The sequence below is a fragment of the Mustelus asterias genome, chromosome 12, assembly GCF_964213995.1.
Source record: "Mustelus asterias chromosome 12, sMusAst1.hap1.1, whole genome shotgun sequence".
In the NCBI taxonomy this organism is placed as follows: Eukaryota; Metazoa; Chordata; class Chondrichthyes; order Carcharhiniformes; family Triakidae; genus Mustelus; species Mustelus asterias.
In genome coordinates, this window is record NC_135812.1 from 105,895,350 (window position 1) to 105,914,657 (window position 19,308).

The following is a 19,308-nucleotide window of genomic DNA, read 5'->3' on the forward strand; positions in this document are numbered from 1 at the left end:
GCAAGTGCCGGACAATGACCATTGCCATTAAGGGAGAAACTAACCACAGCTCCTTGACATTTAGCGGAATTACCATCACTGAATCTCTCACCATAAATATCCTGGGGTTACCATTAACTAGAAACTTAAATACTGCAGCTACAAAAGCGGGTCAGAGGTTGGGTATTCTATTGCAATTAACTCACCTTCTGATTCCTTGAAGCCTTTTGACTATCTACAAGGCATAAATGAAGAATGTGATGGAATATTGTCCACTTGCCTGGATGAGTGCAGCTTCAACAGCACTCAAGAAGCTCAATACCACCTCGGCCAAAACAAATGTTGTTCAGGCAGATTGGATGCGATCCTTCATTGAAGCTCTCAAATAGTGACTGGTCTGTATATCTGCAATTCTTGTATAATAAGTCAAAATTGCTAAACTATTGGCATTCTGTCCACCACATTAAATATTGGCTGCCTCCACCATTGACACACTGGCTACAGTGCGCACGGTTCGCAGATATACTGCAGCAACTTGTTAAGGCTTCTTTGATAGGACCTACCAATCACATAAGCTTTACCACCAAGAAGGACAAGCACAGCAGGTACAAGGGAACACCACCACCTGTAAATTCCCCTCCAAGTTCAGCACTGTCCTGACTTGGAAATATATCACTGTGCCTTTATCATCACTGTGTCAAAATCCTGGAGCTCGCTACCTAACAACACTCTGGGAGTTCCTTCACATGGACTGCAGCGGTTCAAGAAGTTGGTTCACCCTTATCTGCTCTTTGGAATGGCTCAATTGGCAACATTCTTGTCTCTGAATTGCAAGGTTTTGGATTCAAGTCACATTCCAAGGCCTGAGCACAGAAATCAAGGCTGTTACCCAAGTGTGTATTTTTGGATGAGATATTAAACCAAAGCCCATCCATCTGCGATTCCGCGGCATTAATTTGAAGAAAAGCAGAGGAGTCTGCGTGGGTTTCCACCGGGCATTCCGGTTTCCCCCCCCATTCCAAAGGTTTGGTTGATTTGGTCATGCTAAATTGCTCTTAGTGTCCCTAGCTGTATAGGTTAGCGGAATTGGGTTCGAATCCCGCCATGGCAAATGGTGGAATTTGAATTAAGTAAAAAAAAATCTCAAATTAAGAATCTACTGATGACCATGAAACCGTTGTCGATTTTCGGAAAAACCCATCTGGTTCACCAATGTCCTTTAGGGAAGGAAATCTGCCGTCCTTACCCTGGTCTGGCCTACATGTGACTCCAGAGCCACAGCAATTCAGCACTTCTCAACTGCCCTTGGGCAACTGGGGATGGGCAATAAATGCTGACCAACCAGCAACACACATGTCCCACGAATGAATTTTTAAAAATTAGCAGGGTAAATATGTAGAGTTATGGGGCTAGGGCCTGGGTGGGATGCTCCGTCGGAGAGTTGTTGCAGACTCGATGGGCCGAATGGCCGAATGGCAGGGATTCTTTGATTGTCCTGGCCAATATTTATCTGTTAATTAACTACACAAACAAACAATCTGGTTATTATCACATTGATTGTGAAAATTTCCTATGCACAAATTGGTTGCTGTGTTTCCTGTGTTAGAACAGTGACTCCACTTCAAAAGTACTTCACTGGCTGTGAAATGATTTGAGACATCTGGTGGTCATGAATACGCTACATTAATGAGTCTTTCTTTTCTTGAGGACAATCGGGGATGGGCAGTAACTGTTGACTGTGTCAGTGATAAACACATTCTGGAATGAATAAAAAGTTCTTTTTGCTTTTGGTTAAAACATAATTTGTTTATTCTCGACTATGATGTCAAACTTTTGGATCCCATCAATAGGACACAAGTTCAACAAAGTGGCCTTTTATTAAACAGGAACAGTTCAAAACAATTCAAGCCATGACATGGCAGAAAGCAGATGAGTGTGGGGATGTGGGAAGTCAGTAGCAAATCATCTGCTTCTACTCACCAGATCTAGAGGTTGTTCAGGGAGAACGTGGTGACTAGACACTAGGGCTGGGCCTAAAGAATACCAGGAAAAGTAGCTGCAACCAGATTAATAATCGCTTTGCAATTCAGAATGGTGAGAGAAAGCAGTTCTGATAAAATTTGTTTCTGTTGTGGGCAAAGGTTTTATTTTAAGTTGGTGGAGCCTCTTCCACTAAAAAATTGTGAGCCAATGGAATGTGTGCCCCTCCTTGCCATCAGTATCACATCCAAACATCATTGTCATTGGCAGCTTTCTTGTCTTGAGACAGTGGTTTGAGCCTTGGTGGTCAACTCTGTTAAACATTGTCTGGCACAGGCATGGCATCAACTCCAAGCATTGCGACAATTTACTGCAAGCAGGCGTGCTATTGGTGGAACCTTGCATGCAAATTGCTTGCTGTATTTGCCTACAAACCAAAACTGACTGCATATGAAATGAATTGTCTGTAAATCATCTTGCCTCATCCTATCGATCTTTATTTATTTCTTAGTGTCACAAGTAGGTTTGCATTAACACTGCAATGAAGTTACTGTGAAAATCCCCTAGTCACCGCACTCCGACGCCTGTTTGGGTACACTGAGGGAGAATTTAGCATGGCCAATGCACCTAACTGGCACGTCTTTCGGACTGTGGGAGGAAACTGGAATACTCGGAGGAAACCCAAGTAAATACGGGGAGAATGTGCAGAGAGTGACCCAAGCTGGGAATCAAACGCGGGTTCCTGGCGCTGTGAGGCAGCAGTGCTAACCACTGTGCCACTACCATCCTGATCTGAAAGGAACTGTATCAAACTGAAACTTGTTTTTTGTTTCAAATTATACTGATGTTTTTGCATCATGACAATGCAGATGGCTCTTTATAAATAGAAGGGCTCTTTATAAATAGAAGCATAGAGTACAAAAACAAGGATGTTCTGATGAACTTTTATAAAGGGAGAACAGAGCCAATGTTTCGACTCGGGATGATCCTTCGTCAGAGCTGAGCATTTGAGATTGCTACCTGAATGGCTGTAAATTGGGAGAGGGGCGTGTGCTTGTGCACCAGTCACTGAAGGTAAGCATGCAGGTATAGCAGGCAGTAAAGAAAGCAAATGGCATGTTGGCCTTCATTGTGAGAGGTTTCGAGTACAGGAGCAGGGATGTGTTGTTGCAACTATACAGGGCCTTGGTGAGGCCACACCTAGAATATTGTTGGCTCTATTCCCTCCCTACAGATGCTGTCAGACCTATTGAGTTTCTCCAGCATTTTCTGTTTTTGTTTCAGATTCCAGCATCTGTAGAATTTTGCCTTTAACTTTTATAAAGCACTGGTTTAGCCTCAATTGGAACAATTCTGGGCTTGACACTATAGGAAGATGCGGAGGCATGAGAGTGCATGGAGAAAAGATTCACGAGAATGATAGGACAGAGAAAACGGACTTCAGTTACATGGATAGATTGGTAACTTCCAGAGCAATAGAGTGAAATAAACTAACCAGCAAAAAGGATTTGCTGCTGACTTACTTTAAATTGAATTTCTCACTTCATGGGTAAGAATATACATGTGTAAACATATTGTTCATGGGTGACGTTGGGGAAATAACCTTCAAGCATTTGTGACACTTGTGATCCTTCAGAATGATCTGGACAGGTTGGGTGAGTGGGCAAATCAATGGCAGATGCAGTATAATTTGGATAAGTGTGAGGTTATTCACTTTGGAAGCAAAAGCAAGAAGGCAGATTGCTACCTGAATGGCTGTAAATTGGGAGAGGGGCGTGTGCAGTGGGACCTGGGTGTCCTCGTGCAGCAGTCACTGAAGGTAAGCATGCAGGTGCAGCAGGCGGTAAAGAAGACAAATGGCATGTTGGCCTTCATTGTGAGAGGTTTCGAGTACAGGAGCAGGGATGTGTTGTTGCAACTATACAGGGCCTTGGTGAGGCCACACCTAGAATATTGTGTGCAGTTTTGGTCTCCTTTTCTGAGGAAGGATGTTCTTGCTCTCGAGGGAGTGCAGCAAAGGTTTACCAGGCTGATTCCGGGGATGGCGGGACTAATTTTTGAGGAGAGATTGACTAGGTTAGGATTGTTTTTGCTGGAGTTCAGACGAATGAGGGGGGTGGATCTCATAGAGACTTATAAAATTCTAACAGGACTAGACAGGGTAGATGCAGAGAGGATATGCCCAATGGTGGGGAAGTCCAGAACCAGGGGTCACATGATGATTCAGGGTAGACCATTTAGGACGGAGATGAGATATTTCTTCACCCAAAGAGTGGTGAGCCTGTGGAATTCATTACCAGAGGAAGTAGTTGATGCCAAAACATTGAATGTATTCAAGAGACGGCTGGATATAGCACTTGGGGCAAATGGAATCAAAGATTATATGGAAAAAGTAGGATTAGGCTATTGAGTTGGACGATAGGCCATGATCATAATGAATGGCGGAGCAGGCTCAAAGGGCCAAATGGCCGCCTCCTGCTCCTATCTTCTATGTTTCTGTTATTTTGAGAGTAGTTTTATTTATTGTGCTTGGTGCCTCTGATCATATTACAAAACACAGAAATAGCAGCACAGAAATCTCTTCCCTGTGAGCACAAAACAATGGTCAACGAACATTTGTTGAGGGGAGCAGATCACTTGTGGCATTTCAGCACCAATTTCATTTTGATTTTCCTAATAATTGTGTGAATACCGGCCTACTGCACTACACCAAAAGCTTACTATTGAGTGAAGAAGTTCTTTGTAATATCTGTTTTTTATTCTAATTGTTGCTAATTTAAATGATGTTCGTCCTTGTAACTCCTTTTGCATTTTGTCCAATGCCTCTGTGTCCTTTTTACACTTAGGAAGCCAGAACTCTGAACTCTTAAGGCAGCCTGACCACTATACGCAAGATACGTAACGCTTTACTTTTTATCTGAGTGATAGTTTTTATCTGCCCAGGTACATAGCTGATTCTAATTCTTCTGTAGCTTTTTGCTGTAGTGTTTGATTTTCTGAATGACAAAATGCAACAGTGGTGATCTGCAAAAAGACATTGAATAAGAAAAGACCAGTGATATAGGAATCTTTTGTTGTTTTCATTACTGTTGATGGATGCCTTTCTCTTCAAATAAATATATTGTGCAATGAGCTGAGACTTTAGGATCCAAATAAGCTAGTTAATCTTTAACTTGATTATGGTTAAATTGATGCTGTTCCACAACACAGTAAACAAATATGGAACAGTACAGTGGTGGACAGTTCTCTTCTTAACAAGCTCTGTGTTTAGTTCTTGTGTGTGCATGTAATGAAAGTGATGCCGTAAGCTTCTAAATCCATATGTTGCTAATTAATTTCTTCAGTAAGGTACCTTCAGAATTTTCACACAAATAGTTCCTCCCCTTCGTTTTCAACAGTTGCTCTACATTACGTTATAACATCACTTTCTTGGCAAGCATTCACTCTGTGGGGCAAAAATTGAGATTCCTGGAAGGCAATTACGTAACCTTTCTAGGGGCAGAATTCCTGTATTAGCAGCAGAGATAGAATTTCTATTAGTGATTCTGCTGCCATTAATCTGTCAATTAGAAGAGGTTAAAATATTGAACTTGCAATATTAGTAGCAATCCTCTAGAGTCACTGTTTTTAATATGTGCAGACATACCTGTGTATTTCTATCTCTTTGCAACCTGATTCTGTGTTGTACTTAGTGCAACAAATTTAATGGATTTGGACTTTTGTCTGCTCCTCCAATCAAGCTGTGGGTGTGAAAAAAGCATTATAATAAAAATCAACTCCTTTTCACCTGATTTTATTTTTAAAGACTCTTTTTAATTTACATAAATACTGTTTTATTTACATGCAAAACACTTTTGTGTGATGAAAAACAGCAAAAATAAAAAAAACCTCAATTTGTAATGGGGGCAGTGTTAGATGGCAACCCAAAACAGGAAGAGCTCAGTCATCATGGTCAGCTGTTTGGTTTTGGATTGCAGTGGCTGTGTAAAGTTTGTGCAGCATTGCTCTTGTGGTTTTTCATCGGAACTCAGTTCTTTTAACATATTCCTTATTTATTCTCTGCAAAATGAAGTCTAGTTATATAGAAAACAGCAGATGCCAGAATGTTTCCTAGGATTGCTTGTTTATTATCTTTGTGCACTGGGTTGAACCTTGTGTTGAAGTTTTTAATCTTTGGCCCTTTCAGAACCTGTCATACTGCACGGGATGCGCAGTGATATCCTGCAGGGGGAATTGAAATTGGGACTGTTTGAGTAACTGACTACAGCTGAATACCAGGGCATAAATCATTATGTATAGGAATGAATTATGTAACATGCATACAGTACCCTGGTCCTGTCAAATAATCAACTCAGGCAGTCCAAAACATAACACTAGGTTCTACTTAAAGACACCTTAATTTTGCTACATAGAGAACATTGACAAATACAATGTTATAAATTATATGTATAAATTCTGCAAAATCATGTATGCAACTGAAAACTGTTGACTTGAGATGGTTTTGCAGTTGGATTATTTTATAATGTGGTTTCAATTCCTTGATTGAATTAACCATGTAACGTGCAGATTCTCAATCTATTTGTAAAAATGTTGATCTTATGGTTTGATGCAACCTTTGTGCTGGTGCCCATGTATCGTGACTATATCTTCATTCCTTTCCGCTGTACTGGGCCACTTCTGTACATGTTGCTAAAAGTTTGGTGAACGAGAGAGAGGTTTTAAGGAGGGTCTTTAAAGGAGAGAGAAGTGGAGAGGTTTAGGAAGTAAATTCTAGAACTTAGACTGCAAGCATGGATGTCAATGATAGAGTGAAGAGAGTCTGGGATGTGTAAGAGACCAGAGTGAAAGAACACAAAAGTTGTTGGAGGAGATTACAGGGATGGGGAGGGGTGAAGTCATTCAGGGCTTTGAACACAAGAATGAGAATTTTAAAATTGAGGTATTGGTCAAGCAGGAGCCAATGCAGGTTGCCAAGCACACAGGGATGATGAGCAAACAGGACTTGTTCCGTGCTAGAATGCGGCAGCAGAGTTTTCAATTCATTTTATTTTGTATAAAAAGGGAGGCCTCTTCTGCCCTGCAGCCAATTGTTTGTATTTGGTGAGCCACGATTTGGAATAATATTTCCACTAGTGCTATTACTTTAACATGTCTGGTAGCTGGTGTAAACAGTGTGCTGTACTGTGTGCTTTTCAGTGTTGCTGCAATCCTAGAGTTCTGTTACAAAGGTGCCTTTAGTGAGGCTCAGTCCTCTGGGGCAAGTTGGATTATTGTGTTTGGGGTGGGTTGGTGGAAAGAAAGTGAGCCACAAAGACGTTGGTTTATAGCAGTGCAGCATTTTAACACATTACTGATTTGTCGGCAAAATATTTCAATTTCTGTGAGCACTTGGTTTGCTAATTCACTTTGACATTTTATTATTTGTTAATTGTATTGTGTACCCCATTGCAGTTGGAAACCATGTAGAGGATTTCTGTATCTCAGGAAAGTTATGCTTAAAAGATGTATGAATTTCATGAATTAATTGACCCATTTTTACACTTGGATTATTTTAGCTGTTTAAACTACCTGTTCATTTAGCATTCAGCTTCTTATTCCTGCAGCACAAAGGGTCCAGTTAACTGTGGGTGGCACAACACAGTGCAAACAAAGCAAAAAAATTATACTTGTGCAACCTAGTCAATATTGGTACCCTGTAGAAAACTTGAGCTTAAAATCCTTTTTGCCTGTTTGATACTTTTCAATTCATACCATTCAGTAAAATGTTTTTATTTTAGATTCTTCTGCACCTACTGTGGGCGGTGCGGTGCGGTGCACAGTGGTTAGCACTGCTGCCTCAGCGCCAGGGACTCGGACTCAGTTCCGGCCTCGAGTCACTGTCTGTGTGGAGCTTGCACATTCTTCCCATGTCTGCATGGGTTTCTTCCAGGTGCTCCGGGTTCCACCCACAGTCCAAAGACGTGCGAGTTAGGTGGGTTGGCCATGCCAAATTGACCCTAGTGTCAGGGGGATTAGCAGGGTAAATGGGGTAATGGAATAGGGTCTGGGTGGGATTGCGGTTGGTGCAGACTCGATGGACCGAATGGCAGCCTCCTGCACTGTAGGGATTCTATGATTCTGTATTATTTGCCACTACTTTTAATTTCATTACCATTTAATGAAAATACTTCTGTTACATGGGCAGAACTAGTGTCACTAGCAATGTCAGTTCCACCTGCCAGGTGATGTACTTGGACTATGCAGATTTGTAGCTGAGATTATTTGTGACTTTACCTGTACAGCCATGGAAAACTGCAGCATCTCAATTTCTATCAGTCTGTAGTGTGAATGGGCTATATGGTTTAATGTTTATTTATTAGTGTCGCAAGCAGGCTTACATTAGCACTGCAATGAAGTTACTGTGAAAATACCCTAGTCGCCACACTCTGGCACCTGTTCAGGGTACACTGAGGGAGAATTTAGCATGGCCAGTGCACCCTAACCAGCAGGTCCTTCGGACTGTGGAAGAAAACTGGAGCACCCGGAGGAAACCCAAGCCGGGAATCAAACCCGGGTCCCTAGCGCTGTGAGGCAGCAGTGCTAGCCACTGTGTTACCGTGCCGCTCATGGTGTAGCTTGTTTTAAGTAATAAATTGTAATGAGCAGTGAGGGAAGGAGGTGAATGGCTTGGTTCAATGTGCTAATACTGTACCAAACATGAACACCAAAGGGGCTGTGAAGACTTCCTCTTTGAAATAAGTGAGAAAGGGAGCAGCTGCTGAACAATTGCTTATCTTGAGATCCTACTGCACATTTCACTGAGCCATCTGCTGGTTATTCACACTTACAGGGGTCATCAATGTTTGTAAAAATTTGCCCCCTCAGAATTTTAGGTTGCTAGGATAAAGTATCCAACTGGATGTGTTGGATTTAAAAGATCCTTTAATTGGTTTAGTCTTAGAAATACTGAAGGAGTGAAGTGTACATGTGCATATGACTTTTTCTTTCTTGGTTAACTGACTTCCCTGCTCAGTGGATTAGCCTCCTTGTGTTTTTCCTACAAGGCTACTTGTGTGCACCAGTGGAGAGAGATTATCGTTCATGCTGTTTCCTGAAGTCTGCGCCGGATACGGAATGGGAACATGACTTGTGTTTGCTTTTCTGGGCCAACCACCTTCACTGGGCAGCTATTGACTAATTTCACAGACATTTGTATAACTAATTAATTTCTGTTTTTAAGAAGGAAAGGAAGAAAGAGTTGTAATTATATATTTGTACATTAATCACCCTTCACAACCACAAGATGTCCTAAAGCAGACAAGTACTTCTGGAGTATAGTGAGGGTTGTAGGACAAGTGATGGCCAATTTGTGCACAGCAAGTTGCCACAAACAGCAATGTGTAATTTCTTAGTGATGTTGGTTGGGGGATAAATGTTGACCAGGACAAATGTGCCTGATCTGAGTGTTTCTGGCACTATCTGTTTTTATTTTGGATTTCCAGCATCTGCAGTACTTTGTTCTGTTCTGTTTACAAATCTTTTAAAAATATTACTCAGCTGGCTTGTAAGTTTTATCTAGTGAACGCAAAGTCCCTAAGCCAAGCAGTTTCTTCTGGTTGGTCTTGCTGTGTTGGGTACGGATGTCTGAGTCTCTATAATGGGACACTCGTCTGTGAGGTGGTGCACCGTTTTCTCTCTCCTACAGGCACAAAGGGGTGCTGGCACTAATGCCCTACCTGTGGAGGTTGGCCAAGCAGGGGCTGTAGCTGATCCTGAACCTGTTTAGGATGGACCACTCTTTCTTGGAAGGTTGAAACCAGGCAGCTGTTGGGTTGAGTTTGAGACCAAGTACTTGTTTGTCATGTCCAGTGATTCCCATTCATTTGTCCAGGTGGAATTTGCGTTGGAGTCCTGTGTGGGAGGGTTTTGCCAGATCGGTCGTCTTGATGGGAGTTGTACCAGGGGTGGATTGAATAGCTCAGCATTAAGTGGCAGGTGGGGGCATAGCAAACTTTTCCTAACATTTTTGTGGGTGGATATGTGGGGGAGAGATGTTTGCCAGGACAGGAAGCCAAGGGAATGATGGTGAGCATAATGTTCCAATAATGATATGCATGGTAGTATTCAACTGGTTATCAACTGTATGCGCGCATGTGCGGGTCTTGACCAAACAGGGACATAGTATTCTGCTATTGAGTATGGGAAGGCAGTTCAGAGGCTGGTGGTAGCAACATTCCATGTTGAACCAGCTGATTTGGCAATCAAGTTTCTTGGCTGCAGTTGTTTTTAGGTGTTCCTAGAAAGTTAGTTTCATATCTAGGGTTACTGAGGTATGTTGAAGTTGGGTGTGCTTTAACTTATAGCCATTCATTGAATGTTGAGCTCTTTATTGGCTTTTGCATTGCATTGTTTGGGGAAGCTAATGATCCTACCTGCAGGTTAAATTCCAAAGGAAACTTCCTGAGAAGTTTGACCAAAGTCCCAAAGCCGAATGGCTTGTAAAGAAAGATAAAGATTGTAGGTAGAATCAATCTACTGTTGTCTATTTGTATAAAATCTCATTACGTAACACGGTTTGGAGTAAAGATATAGATATGCTTAATAATGTGTTCATTTCAAACTGGGCATGCGGGAAGTCTTTCCAGCATCATGTTGGGGAGATGGAAGGTGGGTGGTGGTTGAAGAAACTTCCTTAGACGTAACACCTTTGTGCAAGATGGATACATTGAGATGAGTGATTTCCTGATGTGTGTTCTTTGTCAAGTGGTAGCAAACCTTTCCAGGTGCCTTAGTGTCTGATGTCTGTATTTAGCATTGCAGGGAGTGCGAATGTTTTGCTGGGGAAATGCAATCAGTACCAAAGGACAGTGATCTGCTAATGAAGCTCAAATCCTGATGTAAAAGTGTTAAAGTATTAGATGAAGAGTTGTGTCTTCCAGAACCTGTAGGAATTATCCTGTGCTAGTAGACCAGAAGGAACTTGGCATGATTGTTTGCTTTGATTAAACTTGCATTACTTTGGTAATGTTAGATGAAGGGAGAGTACTGAAAGAGTTTCGTATTATGCATGAAATGTAATTCACTATGAAGTAGGTGTGGTTCTATTAGTTTTCATTAAACAAATCCTTGAATTGAGCTCAGAGGATCACTGTTATGTATTTAACTTTATTACAGCCTGTTACTCCCAAGGGAAAATCTGATGAACTAAATTAGTGTTAAGTGATCGGCTAATCTTAAACCTCTGTATTTGGGTGACCCAGTTTGTGAGTGGGAACCAAATGAGCATAAATGAACTCCGTTCAAGAGAATTTGTCTTTCTTAGCTTTGTCGTTCCTCCACATCACATCTGATGTTTCAAAATTTATTGGATGGATTTGTGACCTTCTCCCAGATTACTGCCAGTGCTGATTGGGTGAACTATAAAGTATTGTAATGAGGGGTCTAAACATTTCCTGTGACCATGGAGCACATCCCAAAATTGAGCCCTTTTCTAGAGGAAAAGTAATATGCACACAAGCCACATCCCGAACTTGAACTGAAGCTTAGCTTTTATAATAGTGGATTGAATGCAAAAATTATATCGTATGTGGTTTTACTCCATTTATGGAAACAGATATCTTTGAAACAGCTGCCCTCTCTTCCTGCAGCTTTTTAAATACTAAAGTAGATAGCAGCTATTGTGTTGGAGCATATCACTTCCAGATAGGAGACCAGTGTTCTAGTGGTTGGGTGGGGGGGATGCTCGCACACTTTCATTAATTCGGTGGCAAAATGGATGACCAGAATTTATCACTCACCTGATGAAGGAGCAGCGCTTCGAAAGCTCATGATACCAAATAAACCTGTCAGACTTTAACCTGGTGTTGTGAGACTTCTTACTGTGTCCACCTCAGTCCAAAGCCGGCATCTCCACATCAGAATTTATTCGTGATTTTTAAAAAAAAAATTCTAATTATTGGGAAGCATTTGGCCTCTGCCCAGCACTTCCTCATAACTGGAAACTAAAATTAGGATTGAGGAATTATGCTTCCACACCTACGTCCTGTGCCTCAGTGCTACTCCTTGATCCTGAAATAATGTTCATCTTGTGTTATGTTTTGAGTGCTGGGTATTCATGCTATTCCATGAGGAGGCGGAAGGAGGGAGTATGTTGCCCTGTTTCTTTGGTGGTTGAAATCTGACCTTTCTGGCAAAGAAATTGAATATGGGGTGATCTTTTCTAAAGTTTTGGATTGATATTAATGGTGAAGAATGGACTGTCTTTCTTGGGTGAAGTTTATATGTTGATTTTTGTCTCCTACAGTGCTGTGGAAGTTCAAGCACGGTGCTGCCCGAAACACTACTCTTTATATCAACACTGGACGGAAGCTTACATGCTGTCAGCAAGCAAACAGGCTCAATTAAATGGACCTTGAAAGAAGGCAAGTAGCATCTCTTGTGTCTTGGAAATACAAGAATATATCATTTTGCCTCTACTTATAGTGTCGTTTTAATTTTACATGTTTGACAAACACACTCCCTAAGCATGAACCATCCACCATTGGTTGAGAGGAATGCTCAAACACTTTCATTGATTTGGTGGCAAAACAGATGGCCAGAATGTTTTGATGATTTTTTAAAAATTCTCATTATTGGAAAGCATTTGACCTCTGCTCAGCACTTCCTCCTAATTAGAAACTAAAATTAGGATTGAGGAATTATACTTCCATACCTACGTCCTGTGCCTCAGTGCTACTTGATTCTGCAATAATATTGTTCATCTGGTATTATATTTGGAATGCTGGATACTACAAAATCGCATTCTTCCTCATTATTTATTGCAGACCCTTGCGTTTGCAAGATTCTTTAGTTTGTACGAGAAAGTATATGGTGGAAAGGGTAACATGAAACAGGATAACTAATATTTTGTGATAATTTGAAAGCAACTTTGTTTAAAATAATTACAGAAGAATTTTCATTACTGTTAAGAGGACGCAGCAATTGATTGTAAAGAATGTGTGTGTTGGAAAGCATTCTGAAGGAATTTCAAATTCCAGGGACTTTTTGACTTCGTCTGCATTCATTATGTGGCTTTAGAAGCAATTTCTTCAAGAGTTGGAGTCGACCACGAAAAGTTCAGTTTAAAATTAGTATTTGGTGTTTTTGAATTTGATTTTGAATTTCAATTTTGGAAGTCTGGTATTGATGGCACAATTTAGATGCATTTTTTTTAATCACCCTCTGTCACAACCACACCATTTTCTGGTTGGAAGGCTGGGCCCCATTGCCACATCTCTGCCAATTCTGCTTTCTGACTGGCTGCTCAAAGGTTAAAGGAATAAGCTAGGTCAAATACCTTGCAGCAAAGTGATTTCCCGTCAGTTAATTCCTCCACTTGATGCATTAAACATGGCAGCTTTTACATATTGGTTAAATATAGTAATCTGTGGATCATTGAACTTTTGTCTTCGTGATTCATATCATTAGCAGAGAGAGGACTGGATGTTGCAGTGGGTCAGATATTGGCTTTTTCATGTCTGGAACTTTCAAAACCAGCATGAGCTGATAAATTCAAACTTCCTTCTCTGCAATGCCTATAAGAGTTACAACAAAGAAGGGGGCTCACTTTGCTTATGTCAGCCGATTGCTAGAAGAATCCAAAATCGTCCCAGTAGCCTCCCCTGTTCAATCCTATATATTCTTCCCCTTCCTGTCGGAAATACATTTGGTCTGGTTTGCATGTGTCTAGTTCACATATCCTCATTTACAGCACAGAAGGTGGCCATTGGCCTATCAAAAGTCTTTGCCAGCTCTCTTGTGGAGCAATCCAATCAGCCCCATTCCCCTCTGCTTCTTTCCCATAGCACTGCAAGTTTATTTTCTTCAAGTACCCATCCAATTTCTTTTTGAAGTGATTGACTATCTTTGCTTCCACCGCCCTCATGGGCAGCAAGTTCCAGGTTATTACAACTTGCTATGTTTACCCCCCCCCCCCCCCCCCCCCAGCATCTGTTGTCCAAAACCTTAAATCTGTATCCCCTCGGCCTAGACTTTTATCATCAGCTAATGGGAACAGTTTTTCTTTGAGTACCTTATCCAAAGAGAACAACCCAAGCTTCTCCAACCTAATCTTGTAGTTACTATTCCCCATCCCTGGAACCATACTGATAAATCTCCTGTGCACTCTGTCAAGGACCCCCCCATCCATCTTAAAACCTGTGGTGATCAGAACTGGACATAATATTGTAGTTGCGGCTTAATCAGAGTTTAATGAAAGGTTTGGTGTAACCTCCAAATTGCACCTCCAATTGTACTCAATTCCTCTACGTATGAAGCCCAAGACCCCATATGCTTTGCTCACTGTGTCCTGCCGTCTTCAAACATCCATGCAGTGCACACCCAGGTCTGCTTGTCTCTGTACGTTTGTTAGAACTGTGCCAACAATTGCAACAAAACAAATTAGGTCATTGAGGATCAAGCAGTAAATCCTGTTTCCGTTCCATTTTCTGGAACTATTGACCTTGAGTACAAATTTGCCACATTTCACGAAGGCCTCAATTGGATAATTGCCTTGTATTCCACTCCCATCTCCTATTGTGCCTTTATTCTGTATTTAAAAATCTATTTCCTCTCTTGTCAAATCCATGGCATAAGAGTTAAACCAATGAAAATATTCAATGGAAAACTGCTTTACTTGAGTGTGTCACGTATTTGCACATTTCAGAAAGTGTGAAATGTGATGCTACTGCAAAATGCTGAATTTAGTTTCCTCTGGGTGGCTATCTAACAAAGATCTTTAAGCTTGTCAAAGCTGTGACTGGTTGTGTGGTGGGGAAGTGAACTCTGAACAGAAGCAAAAGTTTGAATGTGGTTATGCACAGCTTGTAATAGCAGAGTTTTGAATTTATGAGCTGCTGTTAGTTAAATTAGTCCATCAGCAACAGCAATTAAACATTGCTTAGAATCATAGAATCCCAACAATGCAGAAGGAGGCCATTCGACCCATCGAGTCTGCACCAACAACAATCCCACCCAGGCCCTATCCTTGTAACCCCAAGTATTTACCCTGCTAATCCCCCTAACCTACACAGCTTGGGACATTAAGGGGCAATTTAGCATGGCCAATTGACCTAACTTGCACATCTTTGGAGTGTGGGAGGAAACCAGAGCACCCGGTGGAAACCCACACAGACACGGATGGAATGTGCAAACTCAACACTGTCACCTGTGTGTGTGTGTGTGCGTGTGTGTGTGTTTTTTATGTTCTGCACCAATTTACCTTGTTCTTCTGGAATGGGAGGGGAAGTTACTATGAATAAAAATATATACTTTCTATTTGATTTTTTTATTAGAATTGATTAGAAGCAAAATGTGTAATTTTGAGAATTCACCACACTCTATCTTAATTGGGAATATTGAACTAATGCCCAAAGCTGCAGGACAGCAAGTAGAGGTAGTTGCCCTGTACTGGAATCCAGTTTAACTTAACACTGTAACTAGGAGACCTGTCAGTAATAACAATTGTTTCATAATCAGTTTCAAATACTGCAACTATCCCAGTCTACAGTATGTGTGTTTGTTGAGCCAGATTTTTTTATTAACTGGGGAGTATGTTCTTTATGGAACTGGTTATTCTGGAAATTGATAATCTCAAACCTGTATCAAAAAACAAATCGAGGTTATCACCTGAATCTTCAACTGGTTTTCTCCACAGATCCACCATGTATTTGAAGCCACATTAACATACCAATTTAAACATTGACTTTTTGTGCAATTTGTTACGATCCCTGAAGAGACTGATAACTTTTAAAAAGAGAAATGAATTTCTCAGTGAACGACAGAATCGCACCACTAGATTCCATGTTTTAAGACTTTTACTGTAACACGCAAGCTAAAATAAACTACGGAAAGGTACTTTCCACATTGTCTCATTAACACAACCAAAAACTCTGCGTCACGGCACACTCAGCTGCTATGTAACCTTGTAGGTAAAGTTCCAAACATCTCCAGGCTTTTCATCAGGATTTCATCTCCCTGCCGCATCAGGACAAGTCTTCCTTTTACAAGTCCCTTCACTCAATCTCCTGAGTATCATTGAATTGACTTCCAGCAGCATTAGTGCATGAATCATGCATTGAGACTGAAATGTGTAAGGAATGCGTTGGGTTCAGCTAATGTGGCATCCAGTAATTTTGACCAAATTTGTCCTTTTTGAACAGAACTAATTGAGAGATTTCTGTAAGGAAAGAAGGAACTAATGGACAATACTTATTGTGTTGTCTTGGTTCATAAATCACAGATTGAGATGGTCTGTGAATGTCATTTTCAGGAACTTATGCACAGACCTTTGTCTCCTGTATGCTATTTCCTTGATGTGGAGATGCCGGCATTGGACTGGGGTAAACACAGTAAGAAGTTTAACAACACCAGGTTAAAGTCCAACAGGTTTATTTGGTAGCAAAAGCCACACAAGCTTTCGGAGCTTTAAGCCCCTTCTTCAGGTGAGTGGGAATTCTGTTCACAAACAGGGCATATAAAGACACACACTCAATTTACAGAATAATGGTTGGAATGCAAATACTTAGAGCTAATCAAGTCTTTAAGATACAAACAATGTGAGTGGAGAGAGCATCAAGACAGGCTAAAGAGATGTGTATTGTCTCCAGACAGGACAGCCAGTGAGACTCTGTAGGTCCAGGCAAGCTGTGGGGATTACAGATAGTGTGACATGAACCCAATATCCCGGTTGAGGCCATCCTCATGTGTGCGGAACTTGGCTATCAGTTTCTGCTGAGGTCCATGCCTGGACCTACAGAGTCTCACTGACTGTCCTGTCTGGAGACAATACACATCTCTTTAGCCTGTCTTGATGCTCTCTCCACTCACATTGTTTGTATCTTAAAGACTTGATTAGCTCTAAGTATTCACATTCCAACCATTATTCTGTAAATTGAGTGTGTGTCTTTATATGCCCTGTTTGTGAACAGAATTCCCACTCACCTGAAGAAGGGGCTTAAAGCTCCGAAAGCTTGTGTGGCTTTTGCTACCAAATAAGCCTGTTGGACTTTACCCTGGTGTTGTTAAACTTCTTACTGTGTTATTTCCTTGCCAAGTTTTGTAGAATAAAGAGTCACTTCTCATTGTGCTGCTTTTAAGCTTCTTTTAAGGGTGGTGCTCATTTTGAATTGGCTGAGCATACAGCAAGGAAAACATATAAACAAAAAAACAGCTGCAGGAATGCATACAATTGGGGTTATCACATGCAAATCCTTGTAGGTGGTAGGACACATTGATAACACTTATTTGCTTTATAAATAGAAACATTCAGTAAGGCAATTATATTAAAGTTTTATAAATTTGCTTGGGCCTCAAGATGGAGTATTGTGTTCAATTTTAAGCACCATCCCTCAGCCAAGGTTTTCGAAGAATGTTTAGAGGAGGTTTATTTGATAAACTAGAAGCTGAGATTTTTAAAGTATTGGTGGGTAAGTGGAGATTTAATAAAGGCGGTTATCGTGAAGAAGAGTTTCATTGACAGGAGGCTAGTTAACCAGGGGACACAGATTTCAGATAATTGAAAGAACCGGGATTGGGGCAGGTGTATTAGCTGAGCATTTTTAATGTGGCAAATGCTCCATAATTGAGGTTTGAGGCTATGGAATTAGCTTGTTGGAAATGGGTAGGTGTAATTAGAACTACATGCTTGCATGGAAGATGCAACATGGATTGTTTCTGATTATGCAAATTATACTGTATGAACAACAGAATGGTGCATATTAGTGCTGGAAAACCTCAAATTAAGAGTGCATTGGAAATTTTAACACTTGGATGAACATACAAAATAGGAGCAGAAGTAGACCATTCAACCTCTCACTTGTTCTGCCATTCAACAAGATCATAGCTGTTCTGTTTGTATTTAGAGTTCTACATTCCCATATACCTCGAAAACTGTTGATTTTCTTGCCTTCTGAGGCAGTGTTCCAAAGTCACAGAGTGGAGAGTGTCGGACCGTAACCAGTCTGTGTGTTACTGAGACCATTATAGCATAAGATATACTTTGTAATACTAATTTATGTAGGTATTAAGGGACAAATATGAGGTTATAAAGGCAGTGCAAGTGTTTCACAATAATTGACCATCAACTGGACTCGATGTTAAGTTCTATGTCCAAGATTAGCACAAGTTAAATTAGACTCTTGCTGGCCTTAAAATCTGTGTATATTCATGAAACTAAGGGGAGTAAAGGAATATGGTACCATAATCAAAGTTTTCATGTGTAATACTTTTTTCCTTATTGTTCAAACTAGTTAATGGTCCTATGGCACTCTTCCTCCACATTTTCTAGAGAAAGTAAAAAATTACAATCTTTTCGGCAAGGGTTCCATTCTGGGATCTTCCTGTCCAGTTATAACATCAACTGGGATTGTAACACATTGTGGAACCATTTGAATTAGATCTATTTCTTACCCCATTCCCCAGGGGCGGCACAGTGGTTAGTACTGCTGTCTCACATCGCCAGGGACCTGGGTTCAATTCCCGGCTTGGGTCACTGTCTGTGCGGAGTCTGCACGTTCTCCCCATGTCTCCATGGTTTCCTCCGGGCGCTCCAGTTTCCTCCCACAGTCCAGAAAACATGCAGGTTAGGTGCATTGGCCATGCTTAATTCTCCCTCAGTGTACCTGAACGGGCACCGGAGTGTGGCGACTAGGGGATTTTCACAGTAACTTTATTGCAGTGTTAATGTAAGCTTAGTTGTGACACTAATAAATAAACTTTAAACATTCCTATATCTCATAAGTATTCCTTTATGGCTGCCTTTGGACTTCTAAGAAATTTGTTTTTCTCCTATTTTTGCCGAGATCTGCAAATTTTGGCACTGTACCCTCTAGCCCTGTGTTCACATCACTGCACAAAGTGAGCGGAGATCAAACTAGAAATGAACAACCACCTACTGCAAACCACTCTTTAAAAACTGTCCTTAGCTTCTCTCTCTCTCCCCATCTAAGCAATTTTGAATCTTTTTTTCTACCGCCAACCCTAATTCCGTACACTTTGAACTTTGGTAGTAATCATCCTCTGCGTGCGCTTTCTTAAAGCCCATGCAGCATATGCTACCACCTCAAAAGAATTTTGAGAGATTTCTCAGGCATGATTATTACTTTTGAAATTCCTACTAGCAACCTCTGTTTTTTTTCTCTATGTATGTGATAATTTAATCCTTAATTAATGACTACAGTAGACGTTCAGCTTACTGGCCTGTAATGATGTAGATTAGCCGTTTCCCTTAAGGCTGCTACCATTTCTCAATGGGGTCTGCCACAAAACTCTGACTGAGATGATCAAACCTCCAACATCCTAAAAGTCTTCTAATTCGTACCAAGAGTTTGTCAC

General features: G+C 41.0%; 1 protein-coding gene across 3 annotated transcripts in view; it reads left to right on the forward strand.

Moving 5' to 3' along the window:
- The window catches only part of ern1 (endoplasmic reticulum to nucleus signaling 1), an 87,918-nt gene that overhangs the window by 18,252 nt on the left and 50,358 nt on the right, over positions 1 to 19,308 (forward strand). For 2 of the 3 annotated variants that reach the window (XM_078225811.1, XM_078225810.1), the window contains exon 2: positions 12,242 to 12,359. In XM_078225811.1, coding sequence (XP_078081937.1) covers positions 12,242 to 12,359 — 118 coding nt within the window. Of the gene's footprint in view, positions 1 to 9,681; positions 9,787 to 12,241; positions 12,360 to 19,308 lie in introns of those variants that run through there. The other variant, XM_078225812.1, reaches the window with a different exon arrangement.